Here is a 16,603-nt window from a genome sequence, read left to right on the forward strand (position 1 = left end):
GTTGATTTATTAATTTCTTGTGTGAGCTACGCTTTCAGTTCGTTAACACTGGCGGATTTCCGCCTGTTGTCTCAAGTCACTGCAAATAAAGGCTGTGCTTGAGTCGTATCGAAGGGGTAGGGGGATGGGACCACCCGGCCCCCTCGTGCTTGCGCTCGCTTCGCTGGCTTTTTCCTTCGCGTGCGTTAAAATTAGAGAGGCTGTGTACAATCCAAGGCTGCGCGATGCGAAGAAACAAACGCAACTCCTTATGCATTCGCACGCTTTTGTTCAGTGAAAGCGTTTCCCAGTCTCACATTTTTGTTTTCTTTACCAACGTGCGAAGGCTGAAATCCCTTCGCCCAGGATAATTGATTACAAGCCATAATATTTGTTCCTTCCTCGGCAGTTATTGTTACAACTCATTCTAGGGCATGCTAATGATAACCCCACCCCCCCCCCCCCTCCTCTCCCTGTTCAACTGGCCATTTCCGAGTTGCTTTTGCCTCTGAGTCAAAACGAGTCTTCGAGCGAAACCATTCATATGAAAATGTTTTCCGCCTACAGGCTCATTTTCGTGTAAATCAAACTCATTTTCATATGAAAGATTTTGCACGAAGGCACGTTTTGAAGATAAGATAATTCGGGCGTGGCCTATCTGAGAACTGCCGTTTTCACCCGAAGAATTCGCGATGCAGTCACAAATACACGAGCTTTGTTTCAAGGTCAACCTCGCCTCAAGACCTTCACATTGGTGGTTTTAAAGATGGCAGGTCGTCATCTTAAAATCCCGGCCAGGAACCCTGACCCTGCTAGACGAGGTCAATTTGAAAGGTCGTTATCTCAGCTTGTTGCCATCTCGCTTACCGAAATCGCAGGTTGAGGCAAATTTTGGCTGCAACGGCTGCTGCAAGTAGCTTCCTCGCTCCGGGAGTATTGTATACTGAGAGCCTGTGTGTTTGCTAATGGAGTTTCCTGAACGAGTATTGCTCTGTTGTCTTCACCGCAAAAAGTTGCTTTAATTTACTTCTAAGGCCCTACGTGCTTGCAATTTAATGGAAGCTCCCCTTATACATATTTATTTCAATTAGCGCCTAAAAATTACTTTAGAAGATTGAACGATCCGCCAACTTAGTTATGTCTGTGCGCATTCTCTGGAGAAGCATTATCACTGAAAAAACTCGGCATCGTTCGTACTTTTATTAAAACTCCGTACGCTCGACTAGTTTGTTTAGGAAAAGTCTTGAATGATCACCTCTCAGGAACTTTTAGACGGAGATGGAAGAGGTTCACTACAGTATATTTCCAGCGAACCGGCGTGATGTTGTTAGCATCTGCGACGCAGGCTTGGTTGGACATATGCGAAATGGAAAGAGAATTCCAAGAGGTCATTCAATTGTATGCCTGATGTTTGGGGGATTTTTTGAATCCACTGTTCAATCTATCCGTTAGTTGTCTATATTTTTAAAAGCTCCTGTCACTTGTCAAGGACCGTTAAACAAATGAAACTGTTAATCTTGTGACCGCTTTTTTATGACCTTGGAATGCTCGAAAAAAATAGACGGATAAGGACTGTTTTTCTTCCTCTTTCAGTGTATTTACAGTAATATAAGGAGGTGACCAACTCCTAAATGGATATGGGGTGTGTTCAAAATGTCACAAACCACACCTTCAAAGACCTGATCACCTTCAAATACTTCACAGATCACAAGTTTTAAATCTGTGCTTCGAATTCTACTTAGATTTACTCTATCGCGTGCGTTGTTCAGTGGCGCGCGGTTTTCTCGGTAAACGTGCCGATGGGTGCTCGACTATACCTACGGCTTGTGTGTGGTGTGAGTGATATTTTCGTATGAGTAATTCCATGCATGGGCAAGGAAAGAGTTAGGTTCAACGAAGCGTTTGTTCCGAGACAGCCCACAACCTGCTGTCCACCCTGAGTTATACCGCGCGTCAGACTGCCTAAGTAGTTGGGCCATATTCATGAATTTATTCAACAAAATTGGCCTCGATTTCTATAACTATTTCCTTAGAAAGTAAAAAATGAAACCGGTGCGATGGCGTGTTTACATCACGTTGTTTTTCCTCACGTCGGAGATCGCCGTCTTGCTGGGAAAGCCTGCCAAGAAGTCACGTAAAAGAGGCAAGCGAACGCTCGAGTCGACGCCGAAGCTAACGCGCAGAGAATGGGAACAGCTTCATAAGTTCGAAGATGCGCTTAAAAACGACAATGGAGAGCTTATGTTCACCAATTCCTGGGCTGTCAAACTTGACCCCGCCGAGATAAAAGTCGCGGACAGGATTGCTAAGAAACATGGATTTACAAACTATGGCCAGGTAAGATTGGGTTTTTTCTTTATGTTGTTCTGCGGGTGTTCTTACCTTTGAGTTTAAACGTCAATAATTCCGCCCGGTGGCCTACGCTTTGAAGAGATGCATCCTTCGATCTATTGTTCTTTTGATGTTAGAAACCCTTGCCATTGGCCTTAACAGTAATTCACAACACAGATGCAAACTTTGCGCTGTTTTTTATAGAAATGTTGGCTTAATTTCTTGAAATCGTGACATTAAGTGCGCCATACTACAGGTAAATCGACAATTGGTTGTGTTTGTTCAGCACCAGTTATGTTAAGAGTTCTCCAGTTTGTTTCGACTTCTGTTTTTAAGTGCTATACTTCTCAAGCAAAGCTCATAGGGTACATAAAGATTCTAGCCATTCTTTGCTTACCTAATGTCCACTAAGATATAGCCGAACTTTTTAGCAAAGCATTATATTTATCTTCAGATTCAAAATTGCTCAGGGTGCTTTACAAATAAATTTCGGATTGTTTGGATGGGTCCAAAGGGAAAATCAAATTGATTGGTTTTATTGCTGTTTTGTTTAATTACCAATTTTCCGCCTAAAGCATCGAAGGAAACAAACCGCCTCTGATAAAAGCGAGGGACTAGGCCCAAGTCTCACCCGTGACTTTTATCATGACACAGTAACTAATGAACCAAGCTGCTGTGATCATGAAGGAAACCTATAAGGAAGATCACATTACTTCTAGTAATCGAATCGGTGGCAGTATAATTGCGGCTTTTCACTGTCAAAATGTCAGGAAATTGCAAGAGGTCCAAGGGGCCTTAGGCGAGTGCAATTTTAAAGAATTTCAAATTTTAGGAGTAATGTAAATTCTTTTAATTACTCGAGCTTTCATAAGATTAATATTTTGCTTTTACTGCCTGACTGAAAAATTATGAACCCCTGCAGTTTGACGTATTTTGTTGTTTTATTGTAGCGACTTTTCAAGTTTGTATACACTTAACCGAACAGCTTTTACCCTCGTTTGAGTTCACTTAAGACTAATCGAGTGGCGCGTCCCAGCTTGACAAAGAAAGGCAATACCTCTTATTGCGCCTTAGCTTTCTATCACGACTGCCGTTCTCTTATTGGCTACACTACTCACTATCTATTCTGTTGTAGATAGTGAGTAGCCTAACAAAGTGTGGTTGTTACGAAAATGGCGGCCACTTCTTTGAGTGTTCGAAGTGTCTGTCAAGTCAAGCGGATTAAATAAAGTTTTGAACGACTGGTAGATTTATACTAAAAGCAATTCGCTTTCAATTTCTATGCGCAGCCCTAGTCAACTATCAAGCAATAGGAATCTCGAGCTCATAATCTAATTATTATACATCATGAGCGCGCTTCGAAAGGCCAAAACCTTATAGACATTTGTATTTATTAAAACTTAAATAAAATGGTCTACGTTTGTTGAAATTACCTTATAAGGCACTGAAGCTATACGAGAAGTGTTATACCAGTTTTTAAAAGCACAAGGTTGTGATCTCAAATTGAAAAAGGTTGGGTATTTCTGTCGTCCTGTCTCGGTAAAAATCTCTAAAAACTATATTAAAATTGCTCTCCCTGTAACAGTTCAGCCGGTTTATATCTTTGTTGTGGTGTTCCATGAACATGGTAATGTAACGGTCGTTTATAACAGTTCGGAATACGGAAAAAAATTGAATAAGAACGACTTACTTCGACCCTCTTGCGTGCTACTTGGCTAATCTTTTTGTGTCATTAGTTGTAGTTGTGATTAACTCTTGGTGTGATTTTATTCCAGGTTGGGTCACTTAGAGGTTACTATCATTTTAAACATGTAGGCAAAGGTTTACGTCACAAGCGTCACATACATGAAAAGACCAAGTTATTACTATCTGAAGAAGAAGTAAGATTGCCTCGTCTTCATCATGTTGAACTTTCCTACACGTTAGATAATCCGACCTCTCTCTCACCGTTACTCCCTTAGGATTGTAAGGAAGTAGCGAGGCCGAGAGGTCAGGGCGCTGGATTTGAAATCCAGAGGTCGTGGCGGGTTCAAGTCCAGTTCTGACCACTAAGCTGGAGTTGTTTCTCAGTAGACCCTAGTTCAACTTCTCGGTCATGCTTGCAAAAAGTTTCGAAAGTTTAAGGTAGCTTGAACCCTTGCCACAGAATGTTTTTAAACTTTGTTAAAAGTTGCATTTTATCATGCTTATCACAATTCGATAATAAAGAAAATGGGGATCACCGAGCTCATTTTTGAGTTATAAGCGCTTAAAACTAACATAAGGGTGTTTTTCGCAGGTTGCATTGTTGCTGTGGTGACCTGTTATATAGAAAGGATGGCTGCAACTTGTTTACCAATGATTGGGCATTTGTTTGAAACCATTATTGCATCACGTCACTTGCAATTGTTTAACAGTAGTAGTATTCATTCTTCAAAGTATGGCTGTTAGAACATTGCTGGAAAATGTTGCCAGCCTCCTTGATATTTTACAATATTAAATATTTAATATTAATTGAGTAATCTTGATTTTGATAGTTTACGCCAATCTTGATGCTCTGCTGAGTGCATTATCGAATTCACCTCATTATAATTTATACAAAGGAGTATCAGTCTGCGAACAGGCTCATCGCGGGGAAAGAAAATTGTCACCAGTCCTTCTTACTTGCCACGCGAAGAGCCTGCTCGCAGGCTCAGGACTATAGGCTCCGTTTTAGCATTTTTCTTGATTTTTATGGTACTTTAGAAATGTCATTTGTTCTATGTGTCCTAGGTTGTATGGGCGGAACATCAGCACATCTTAGTAAGAACAAGAAAGGATGGTATTCCTAGTGATCCTAAATTCAGAGACCAATGGTATCTTGTAAGTATACCTAGGCTCTCAGTTTCACAACAAATAAATTCCATGTCGCCGTGTGTCTGTTCAGTAATAGATAAAAAATGACGTCAAAATGCGTCAGGAACAAAAAAAAGTGGAACACTCGGCTATCGCCTCATGTGTCACTGATGTTCTTACCGCATTTTGACGTTTTCTGTGATCTGTTACTGAACAGACGTAAGGCAACATGGAATCTACTTGTTTTATATAATAAATAAAAAAATGGTTAAGGACGTCATCTATGCGTCTGTCTCCCAATAGATAATAGGTAAGAGCCAATCAAACTGCAAGAATAACTCGACATATTATATAAAGGAAAATATCACATGGTTTTCCGATCGAAATTGAGCTAAGTGCATAAGAGGATAGTGATATATACACGCAAACGTATTTGGGACAAAAGCTTTGTAAAAGAATTGAAAACGTAAAGCGAAAATATGTTGACAAACGAGCAGGAATTTGTGGGTGTTCCAGACCATGTCGTAATTTTAAAATTAACTGTCATAATCTGTTATCATACGACTCTAGCTGCTATTTCTTCAATCCTCTTAGAATGTATTATTGTGTTATTTCCTTGTGTATAGTTAAACCAAGGCCAGTCAACCGGCCCAGCAGGTGTCGACCTCGATGTCATGCCGGTCTGGCGGCAAGGTATCACGGGAAGAGGAGTTGTTGTTAGTATTCTTGATGATGGAGTGGATCACACGCATCCAGATCTTAGAGATAATTTTGTAAGTGGAAGAAGTCATTTTTGACATTATTGATGACCAACTAGATCCTATAAAACCATTTAAAGTAATAAGAGATACCATTAGTCAGTGTGGCAGCAAAATATAAATCTGAATCGGAAATTAAAAAAATTCCTTGTTTTTCATTGTATTTAAATTTATAGATTTTCATACACACGGAAGACATTCGTACAAAAATATTGCACCTGCAATTTTATTGCGCTGTATAGGTGTTTCTCAGTGTTTTTGTTGTATCAAAGTTTCGGAAGCCGATCAAGGTAAATAAGGATTCTTTTTTTTTTTTAACTTATTCACGTAGGACCAAAAGGCCAGCTATGATTTTAATGACATGGACGCTGATCCCAAGCCAAGAGACAGTGATCCTGACAACTGGTAAGTACCTCACGTGATCATTTGAAACTCAGTCCTTCAGTATGAAACCCGGTTACGAACGTGATGCGCAACAAAGTTGTCCGGGTTCTCCATTTTTTTTTATACCCGCAAGAGCATAATTTAAGTATTCGTACTCGATACATCCTCCTCCACTCTTATCGGATTCATGAATTTACTACGCGCGCTGTACGTGATTGGTTGAGACTCATTTACTGTAACATTGATGGGCAGGGGTTCCATGTAGATATAGCAAGTCAGCAATTTTTCTTGGACAATTCTGTCCAAGGAGGAAAGGTGCAACCCTATGTGAAGCAGCAACCCGAGAGACAAGGCCAGACCCCAACACTGATAACTACGTGCCCTACTCTTTGAGAGAAGTGACAGTTTTTGCTACGAGGTTTTAAATCACATCGTTATGTGACGACTTCGATTCGATATCTACCCCGTCAGACTGATATGAGTTACAGTTCGTAATGTTTAAGGAAATAAATAGAACAGCACAGAAGTTAATGAAGAGACAAGGTACTTCTTGCATCACCGTTTTGTTTGTTTGTTACTTACGGAACTTTCTCAACATTTCAGTCACGGCACACGGTGTGCAGGAGAGGTGGCAGCGGTAGCTAACAACAGTGTATGCGGAGTAGGTGTAGCTTATGATGCCAATATTGGAGGTAAACATTACATTGACACAATTCAGCACATAACAGTCCGTCATAGTTTATACGAATTAAACAATAGTAACTACTGATATCTATAAGATGGAGTGAAATTGTAACGATTACTGCCGAGTAGTATTTTCCCAGAACCAGTTTTGTCTTGTTGCCTTAGAGAAACCAGTATAATAGGTGAAAACCTACTAGATTCCTGTCTTGTGGTAAACGAAGAGAGAGATATTCGTTAAGTTCTTATTTCGTTTGTTTGTCTCTTGTTAGGTTTTTACGGCATTCGATTCATTAAATACCAGTTTAAAATCCAATTCACATCCAATTTCCTAAACACGACAACATTTTCATATAGAAGTTGAATAATGAAGTTAATAATAGAGTTAATAATGAAAGTATTGCCACATGGGAGGGTTCACACTAGCCAGTTGCAGACCCTAGTTTATAACTGAATTAAACCTGTTTCAAATAACTTCCACGTGATTGGCTGATTCACAATACATAATCCTTTAAAAATGGTCAATTTATGGGGAGCAGATGTGGCGCATTGGTGAGAGCGCACCCCTCCCACCAATGTGACCCGGGTTGATTTTGTTGTTGGTTCTCGCCTCACTCCGATGGTTCTTCCGAGGGCTGAGTTCTCCGGTTTTCCTCCCTCCACAAAAACCAAATTTCAATTCGACCAGGACAGACGACCAGCATGAAAACCAGCTAAGGCCAATGTGGCTTCCTCTCTAAATACAGTAATTTATTTTACTTTTATCCCAGAATGCATCTTTGTAATAGCTTAGAATGGGGTAATAAAAGTGGTATTTAGGGTGGCCGAACACAGTTTTCAAGAGCCTCTGCTTAATTCACCATTACTTTAAAGATATTTATGCTTTGGCGCCCGGTTTTTGCAAGAGTCAACGTTAACCACAGAAGGGTTTATTCTCACATTTTGACTAAGGTGAGTGCTGTTGCCATGGCAACGGGGCTGGTTAAAAACAAGGCTTAAAAATGGTTTTTGTTTATTTAAAAAAAATTCAGTCGTTAGATTTTTTTCATCATTTGCCCACTATGAATGGACATTAAATGCCTTCTGTCAACACTGTTCTAATAAAATTTGACATAGGCGACTTTCGTAATTCGCCGTAAATCGTTTTCACTGCATGTTCTGTATTATTAAAAATTCCCTATGTCAAAATTCAGATTTTTTGCGATAGATCATTCGCGTGGTTTCTGAATTATTTTCAGACCAAATTTCTTGAAATTCTAACGACTGGATCGTTAGAAATCGGCAAGTTTCTACAAAAGCAATCGGTCTCAATTTTTCGAGCAACTGCGCATGCGCTGCATTTAACTGGGTTCCTTCGGTAACAAAGAAAAATCTGAGAATTGCTGGGTTCTTTGCGTCGTTACCTTTTCTAACATAGCTTTGTAATAAAAGACTAAAGGCATCAGTACACTGCGTTCAATAATGGAGAAAAATAGCGCATATAGTGCGGGTGTTGAGTAACTGAATAAAATGATCGCTCTATTGAAGGCATGTTTTGCATCAGCAAAAGCGCGCGCGAAAACAGTGTTCGGCCACCTTAAGCGTATCATTATGCTACTAGAAAACCAAACGGAACCAAATTACCAGTCAACATGCAATAACGTAGTTCATATGACTAAAACATTTCCTCGTTTTATGTTTTGAAGGCGTGCGAATGTTAGATGGCCAGGCGACTGATGTGTTGGAAGGAAGCTCTCTTAGCTTCCAGTCAGAATACATTGACATCTACAGTAACTGCTGGGGTCCTAAAGATGATGGCAAAACATTTGGCAAACCAGGAAAACTGGCACAAGAGGCGTTAATGCAGGGCGCACTCAAGGTAAAGACGAAACATTCAGTTAGCTGTAGTAGAAGATTATTTTGACGCACCTGACGATATTGTGGTAATTACGTTAACATTACAAATGTCCCCCTGAGGGGAATTCCCATATTCAAAGGCGGGGAATACTCGTCTTCTCGCGTAGGGGTATAAATCAAGGATTCTGGTCTCATTTAGGGTGCTCATGACGAAACGCCACTATTTTTAGCTGTCAAAGTATCTTTTAGGGTACACTCGAAGAAATAATGATAATAAACGTTCTCATATCCGTTTTTTGGCTCGATTTCCACCGGTCTCTCGAGTCCGGTCTACTCTACTAGCGCGGGCTGCTTTCCTGAACAGAGGCTGGTGATCAAGCCTATCTTGTTTTAAGTGGTATCTTTTGGGAGTCAAACATAGCTTGAGCCACGCTGGGCATTCCCGGCCTTTTCATGTGAAAGTCCCCCATCCCCTTCCCTCCCCCACCGCGGCAGATGTCCTGGCCTGCACAAAAATTGTCAAGTGGTATAATAGTTAAGGTGTCCCCACCGCAATGTTTTGGTGCGATAGACATATCCATGCATTTTTTCAGGGTCGTGGCGGCAAAGGTAACATCTACGTGTGGGCGACTGGTAATGGAGGTCTGACAGATGATGACTGTAACTGTGATGGTTACACCACCAGTATCTACACCATATCAGTAGGGTGCATAGGTGATCATGGTCTGTCGGCCTATTACACCGAGCTATGCTCGTCTACCCTGGGTGTTACTTTCAACGGAGGATCACACAGAGAAAAGGAAGAAAATAAAATGGTAAGCATTTCAAAATTAGAAGACATATTTATGGAGCTTAAGTAAACCACGACGACGACGGCAACAAGAACGTCACCAAACAAAAGGTTTAATGAGAAAAACAATAGTTCGTACGTTTTTAATCTTAGTGCCTTTATTAGCCGTCCTCTGCGAAACAAGAAGGTGAAACGACTAAGTTCTGCGTAGTCTGAGGAACGCGAACGAAGACGGCCAATTTCCTCGTATTTCCATTTGGAATTGAACGCTGTCATTGCATATTTAGCCTGAGCACGTTTTTAGAGCCATTGGCGTTCTGAACAGATCTAGACAATTGCGAATTTCGCTGGTAAAATATAAATTCAGTTTTCACTTGGCGTCGTCCTCGGCGTCGTCCTCGGCGTCACCGTAGTCGTTGCTTAAGCTCCCTAATAACTCTTTGGAGAGAGATTATGGTGAAGTGGTGAGAGCGCTCGCCTCCCACCAATGTGGCCCGGGTTCGAATCCTGGACCCGGCGTCATAAGTGGGTTGAGTTTGTTGTTGGTTCTCGCCTTGCTCCGAGAGGTTTCCCAGGTTTCTCCGGTTTTCAACCATGCACAAAAAAACAACACTTCTAAATTTCAATTCGATCTAGAAACAGGGGATCGAGAAGAGCCTCTCCGGGGGATGTGCCATTGCAAATTCCTATTATTTATTTATTTATTTATTTATTTGTGTTTATTTTAACTCTCAACTCTTCCTACTTGATCGAAAGCCGTATTCACAGAAATATTATGTTTCAGGAACATTTATTGCCGGAGGGAAATTCAACCAAAATGGATCACTTGATCGATAACGCGTGCTGTTCACATAAGTACAAACCATTCTTTTGTTTTGTCTTAGGTAACAACAGATCTTCATCATAAGTGCACAGAAGAGTTCAAGGGAACGTCCTCTGCTGCTCCTCTGGCTGCAGGAATGTTTGCTCTCGTTTTGCAGGCTAAGTATGTTACTTTCCATTGTCTTCTACAAACAATTTTAGCACTCGGACTGGTCGTATTAAAGGCGGGTTATTCAGTTATATTTGAAAAGAATCGTCTAAACATTCCATGTACGTAGTAACGTAGTCGTATAAATGGGTGGTCGAAAAGTAGAGGTTCTTAGCCGTTGACAACACAAATATTCTGCTTGACAATCGGTTGATTTCTTTTCAGCCCAAACCTCTCATGGCGAGATGTCCAACATCTTGTGGTTGAAACTGCTCAGGTAACGAGCCCAGTTGATGAAGGATGGATGAAAAATGGAGCTGGCTACCATTTTAATCACAAGTTTGGCTTTGGAAGGTTAGACGCGGGAGCCATGGTAAAGAGAGCGAAGACATGGAAAAACGTAGCACCACAAAGAACCTGTCACGGACCCTCTAGTCAGACACAACAGTGAGTAATATCTATAAAATATCAGCAAAGTGGACCCTGTGGGGTGATAAGCTATTAGCGTAACACATTCAGTACAAAGACAAAACACAAACGGGAGCATCTACATTTTTGTTTGAGAGAAATAATAGAAAGTTATGCCGACTGCTTAAAGTGGAACGGTATAAAGACCCCAATTTTCCGTCCTTCAAGTCAAAGAAGAATCTAAAATAGCTATACACTCATTATATAGAAACGTTATCGAAATTACGGTGAAGGACTGAATTGATTGCAAATTTTTCCTTCGTTCACGCAAATTGGTTTATGTGGCAACTATTTAGTTCGGATTTATAACATTATATGACTTGCGAAACTTAATTTTTAGCGATGATAAATTCCGCTCTAATTTTTGTTGCCCTCCGGTATGACAACAGGTCATTGGGTTATAATTAAAAAGAACAAACAAGTGGTGACCTCAATACAAATTCTTTCTAAAGAAATCACAGAAAATGTATAACAAACAATCAGGAGAATTTTTATATCGATACTGAACTTCTTGCAGGGAAATTCCCGCTGGCGGAACGTTGTCAATCACTATAGACACCATCGCATGTGACGGAACTGACAAAGAAATCAACAAGTTGGAACACGTGACTCTGACCGTCAGCTTCCAACACCGGAGGCGTGGTGACGTCAGCATCGACCTGTTCTCGCCGAGTGGGACTAGGAACGAGATGTTGTCGACCCGTCGTTATGACGATTCTAAGAACGGCCTTCACGATTGGACGTTCATGACCGTGCACAACTGGGGAGAGAATCCCAAGGGAGTGTGGGTGATGAACGTGACTGATAACATCGCTACGTTGAACAAGGGGGTCGACGTGAATGGATATCTCCAACATGACACTAGCAAACAGGAAGCCGATGTGGAGGACTTGGAAGAGGAGGTAACATGGCGCTACAACCTCGCGCAAAGCTAGTTGGAACACCTAACTGAAAGAAAAAACATACTTCAATTTTTCTGGTATACTGACCAACATCCAAAACGTTTTCCCCTCCCTACTAAAAGGTTTATGCGGTGGTTGTAAAGAGAAAAAAAAACATCGAGTCGGAGATGGAGAGGAGGGCGTGTTTATTATGGTTTGATGCAGCATAGTGCGCATTGATTAAAACACAGAACTGTCTTTACCCGGGAGGCGCCATGGCCTCGTGGTTAGTGCGCTTGTCTCCGGATCGAGCGGTCTGGATTTACGTCCTGGCCGGGGACGCTGTGTTGTGTTCTTGGACAAATTAAAACACTTAACTCTCACAGTGCCTCTATTATCCCAGGTGTATAAATGGGTACCGGCGAACTTAATGCTGGGGGTAACCCTGCGATGGACTAGCATCCCATCCAGGGGGGAGTAGAAATACTCCTAGTCGCTTCATGCTAGAGAACCCGGGATAAGCTCTGGTCTGATAGGCCACTTAACTCGCATGCAAACTTTACCTTTTTACCAATTCAAGCTCAGGGTAGAGTTTGATTGAGTCTGATGGTTAAATGTAGGTTCTCGCTCGTGATGCAAGGGCCAGGCCGCTTTGGGAACGTGCGGCAAGTATTTCCGGAGGGCACATTTACGGAGTATATACTTCAATTAAATTTCTTAATTATGTTGTGTCAATCACGAATTTAAAGGTCATTGACGACGAGAAGAAAACTCAGGAACTAGAGGCTAACAAAGATGGACCAAATAGAGCTAAAAACAATAAAGGCGCGGCCTGGGATGCCCCTTATCCTGAGGGGGTGAAAAAACACAAGATTCACATACCAGAGGCTCCGCAGGCTAAATCAACTAATGATCATGAAGAGGAAAACGTGAAAGCTGATGGTAAGTACAGAAAATAAAGACCTGCATGAAATTATAGAAGTAAGACCTTCATTATTTGCAGATGAAAATAACACAAAGTTAAAGTTAGGCTTTCACGTCTCAGTGCATGTGCAAGCTATAACGTTAAGCATTAATTTTTATTGGTTATAAAACAATGGGAAGAGCGCTGATGATTTCAGCGGTGACGATAGAGGTAAGGTTCCTTATTAAAATTCCTGTCGTATGTTCCGACTCCCTGCATAAAGTACATTTTTGTCTTCGTGTCAACCACATGTATTTTAGTAATTGCAGACTATGATTTTGTGAAAGTAGCATGATACCCTTCTTATCGACGTGCAATTGGTCGAAGACATCATGTATGGCTTGCACATGCGCCGCACTGTGAAACTATCCCTTAAAAATTGATTGCATTTTGTATTGTTCTTTTCGAAATTAATGCCGTCATCCCACAAACTTACAAAAATTAAGAATTTAGGCCTGGCCTATGGACAAACACATGAAATGAAGTTAATACCTTGTTCCAGAAGTACCGTGGCTTGACGAACGTTGTATTAGGGTCAAGTGTTACTGAGGTAAACGGTAAGCACTCAAACCACAAACGTGGCGCACACCGTTGGAACTTGTATCGGTTTTCATAGTGTAAAGGGACCACTGTCGTATGACGGGATGCCAGATCAGGCAAGGGTATCTCAGTTTTGCGGTAACAATTTTTATTCCTGGCTGGAAAAAGGCGCTATAGGGTAAAATGTCTTGTCCTATAAAACTTAGACCGGCAAAATTTCAGACAGTTGCGGTTTTCACTTGAGTGTCGAAGATAATTCGCATTTACTTTTTCTTTGAATCATTACACTAAACAAATTGCTTAAAAACTCGCTCATTTTGTCATTCGATCAGGATTAAAGCCAGAACCAATAGTGACTTGCTCGCAAGCGTTCTCCCTCGCTTCGTACCGGCTACACGTATTTGCTTCAAGTTTTCATTGTTTCCTTGGACCGTCTGCGGTCTGTCATTGGCTAGAGTGACTACATTAGTGTTTATTATTATATAGCTAGCTCCGCGAGCGGGCGAGATGAATCAAATCCTGCGCTGTGATTGGCTACCCGAGCGGGCAAGATGGAGCTATCTTGCCCGCTCGGGACTACCCGCCGTGTCCCGCGAGAAAAATTTCCCCGAAAGCAATATAATAAATCCTTTATTGACCAAGCTTGTTCGGCCAAGATGGCTGGATATTGGCCTCGTTCTTTTTTTGCGAGTTTATCGACCTCGACTCCGTCTCGGTCCATGAACTCGCAAAAACAGAACTTGGCCAATATCCAGCCATCTTGACCTCACACTTGGTCAATAACCCATATGTATTTTACAACACACAACTGAAAACTGCTTTTATTAACAATTAAAATGACGTTCACTTGAATTACAGGTTTATTATATGAGGAATATCTAAAAACACATGTCATATCCATTGTAGGTCTCTTAATTTCCAGCATGTTTGAACTAATGTTTATTTTGCGCTTCAAAGTGCCAGGCAATACAGAGGCAGAGGCATTGGAAAGTTATGAACCAGGAATGTTCGATACCATTCTCCCAGAGGATTTTCAAAACGGAGTAGGAATTAGCCAAGATCCGGACGCTTTTGTTGCCGCGTTTGAAACACCAGACGTCACACAGGACAATAACTATCAGATGTTAAAAGCATCGAAAAAAACACTTAGTGATGAGGACAATGGTGACGATGAAAGTAACCAAGTTTACGGATACGATCGTTACATTTACACGAAGGAGCCCGACGAACCACCGAAGGTATCCGAAAGTAAACGAACAGATACGGATTATCAGGGACAGCGTGTTCAGGTCACAACTGAAGAGACTGGGTCCCAGCGGGTGCAAGTCAATAATGGATTTCAAGAAGAGTTCGTTCCGGGATTAAACCCGGAGTCTGGGCGGATTAGTTCAGGAGTGTTTTTAGAATGGAAGCTGACATTTTACGGTACGGGTCCTAATGATAGCGTGTCTGGAGATGATGAAGACGACGAGGATGATAATGATTCTTCAGATGTAGATATTGACTTGTAGACTTTATGCTAATTGCCTTTTTTATCACTGCGATTGTTAAAGACATCTAACTAATCAAATGTACAGAGTCTACAATCTCAACGAAATTCGAAAGAAACGTGAGAAATCGCTGCACGGTTATGTACCAGATCAACATATTTCACTGTTAATAGCTCTGGTTAGCAAGATCTGATCGTGGAATATGTCTTCGGAGGGCGCGTGGAGATGGTCCTTATTCTATGCCAGTTACTAAATTCCACGAGCATTACAGGCTTCCTAGCTCAAGATGCAACTAGCATCGCAAAGTCCGAAATTATCAGGGCGTAAATATTTGTAAATGGAACTCTATTTGCAAAAAAATCGTCCATCCTTTTGATTTAGTTGAAGTAGCAAATGCTCCACTTTTGTTCTAATGATCCTTTTAAAATGGCTCGTAAAGTTGTCGATTCTTTCTGCCAATCAACGAACAGAACACGTGAACAGTCCGAACGACGTCATGATAGCTTACCGCCTTACGTCATGCGTGTCGCTTAGTGACGTCTATGACGAAACAAGGTGGCTCAGTCAGCTCTTCGAGGCAGGATTTTGACATTCAATGCTTCTTGTTGATTCGTACAATTATTGAAGTTTAGAATCTGTCTCGCGGAAATCAGGAAAAAGTGAAGGAGAGTCAATCTCTTTGCTTATGACTCACTGGTTCTTTTCAGAAACTTCTCAGAAACTCCTTACAGTTAATGGGGAATGTTTTGTATAGAATTAGCGTCTCAAAATTAGCATTCTTAAAATTAGCATCCCTTTTAGCTGAAAACACGTTACCATCTCCATTCTCGCCAGATTTCAGATCAACTACAACTTGCATATCTTCTCCTAAACGTTACAGTTTTGAATGTCGTGACGATTTCCTAACCTATCATTGCGTGAATCTTTATTATCATAAGACAGTTTCGTTCGTATTTCAGCCTCCCCGCACTGTTTTGAATTTTAGTTCCCCAATTACTAAAGATAATTCTTACCTTTGCAGAATTTTTTAATTCCAAAGATCAAGTCACTATGCTATATTTTATAATACTGATTGCTTTCTGTATGTAACGTTTCTTTATACAGAGTATGAAACCTAACTTACCTGCCGTGTAAAGTTGTCGTAATGCCGTCGTAAATATTCTAGTTTAAGCAGCTTTACACTTTATGGATGAGCTTTACACAAGCTAAATATACGTTTCAAATTAAGCTTCCTTAAGGAGACTAAAAATTTTAATCGAACATTAACTTTAAGTTGTTGCTTAAACTCACATGCCAACTTTAATTTACCCCAGCTTTACGTCAACTTTACACTCGGTAGCGCAAATGTTGGCTTCATAAAAACGAAAGCTTGACTTACTTTAGGCAGATTTAAGGTAACTTCAATTTTCCGTGAGTCTTTATTTTCATGCTGTCAATCAGCTAAATGATTCTTCTCCTTTCGTATGCGAACGTAATGTACCATACTGTTCTTGTTACTGGTTGATTTTTAAATGGACGCAATTTTGATCAATAAAGAGCTTTACAATTTCGTAAATGGACTGGCCTAAACTAAAAACTCTTACTAACGGTGGCAACACATCTGCACGATAAAAACACACACCTGCCTCGTGCACATGCGCGGTTATTTGTATTTTATCGGTGACTGGTATCGCGGTGTTGAATAGTTAGGTTGCGAAACGCAGAGCGCCGTCGGACC

General features: G+C 41.0%; 1 protein-coding gene across 1 annotated transcript; it reads left to right on the plus strand.

Annotated features, from left to right (window-relative positions):
• The first annotated feature begins 1,900 nt into the window (after nucleotides 1-1,900).
• LOC145480635 (PC3-like endoprotease variant B) lies at nucleotides 1,901-16,446 on the plus strand. The gene is made up of 13 exons (XM_081458912.1): nucleotides 1,901-2,316; nucleotides 4,086-4,190; nucleotides 5,062-5,151; nucleotides 5,751-5,897; nucleotides 6,214-6,287; nucleotides 6,870-6,958; nucleotides 8,633-8,805; nucleotides 9,377-9,598; nucleotides 10,458-10,558; nucleotides 10,769-10,990; nucleotides 11,529-11,913; nucleotides 12,642-12,834; nucleotides 14,354-16,446. Exons 1-13 carry the CDS (start codon nucleotides 2,023-2,025, stop codon nucleotides 14,905-14,907), a joined length of 2,649 nt encoding a protein of 882 aa, XP_081315038.1. The 5' UTR covers nucleotides 1,901-2,022; the 3' UTR covers nucleotides 14,908-16,446.
• Nucleotides 16,447-16,603: the final 157 nt, after the last annotated feature.

This window comes from Orbicella franksi, chromosome 3 (genome assembly GCF_964199315.1).
Source record: "Orbicella franksi chromosome 3, jaOrbFran1.1, whole genome shotgun sequence".
NCBI classification, from domain to species: domain Eukaryota; kingdom Metazoa; phylum Cnidaria; class Anthozoa; order Scleractinia; family Merulinidae; genus Orbicella; species Orbicella franksi.

Bases quoted from the DNA above. Each gene is read 5' to 3' on its own strand.
- LOC145480635 (XM_081458912.1), top strand. From the start codon at position 2,023: ATGAAACCGGTGCGATGGCGTGTTTACATCACGTTGTTTTTCCTCACG. The intron at 2,317-4,085 runs GTAAGATTGGGT...ATTTTATTCCAG, and splicing joins GATTTACAAACTATGGCCAG to GTTGGGTCACTTAGAGGTTA. The intron at 6,288-6,869 runs GTAAGTACCTCA...TCAACATTTCAG, and splicing joins GACAGTGATCCTGACAACTG to TCACGGCACACGGTGTGCAG.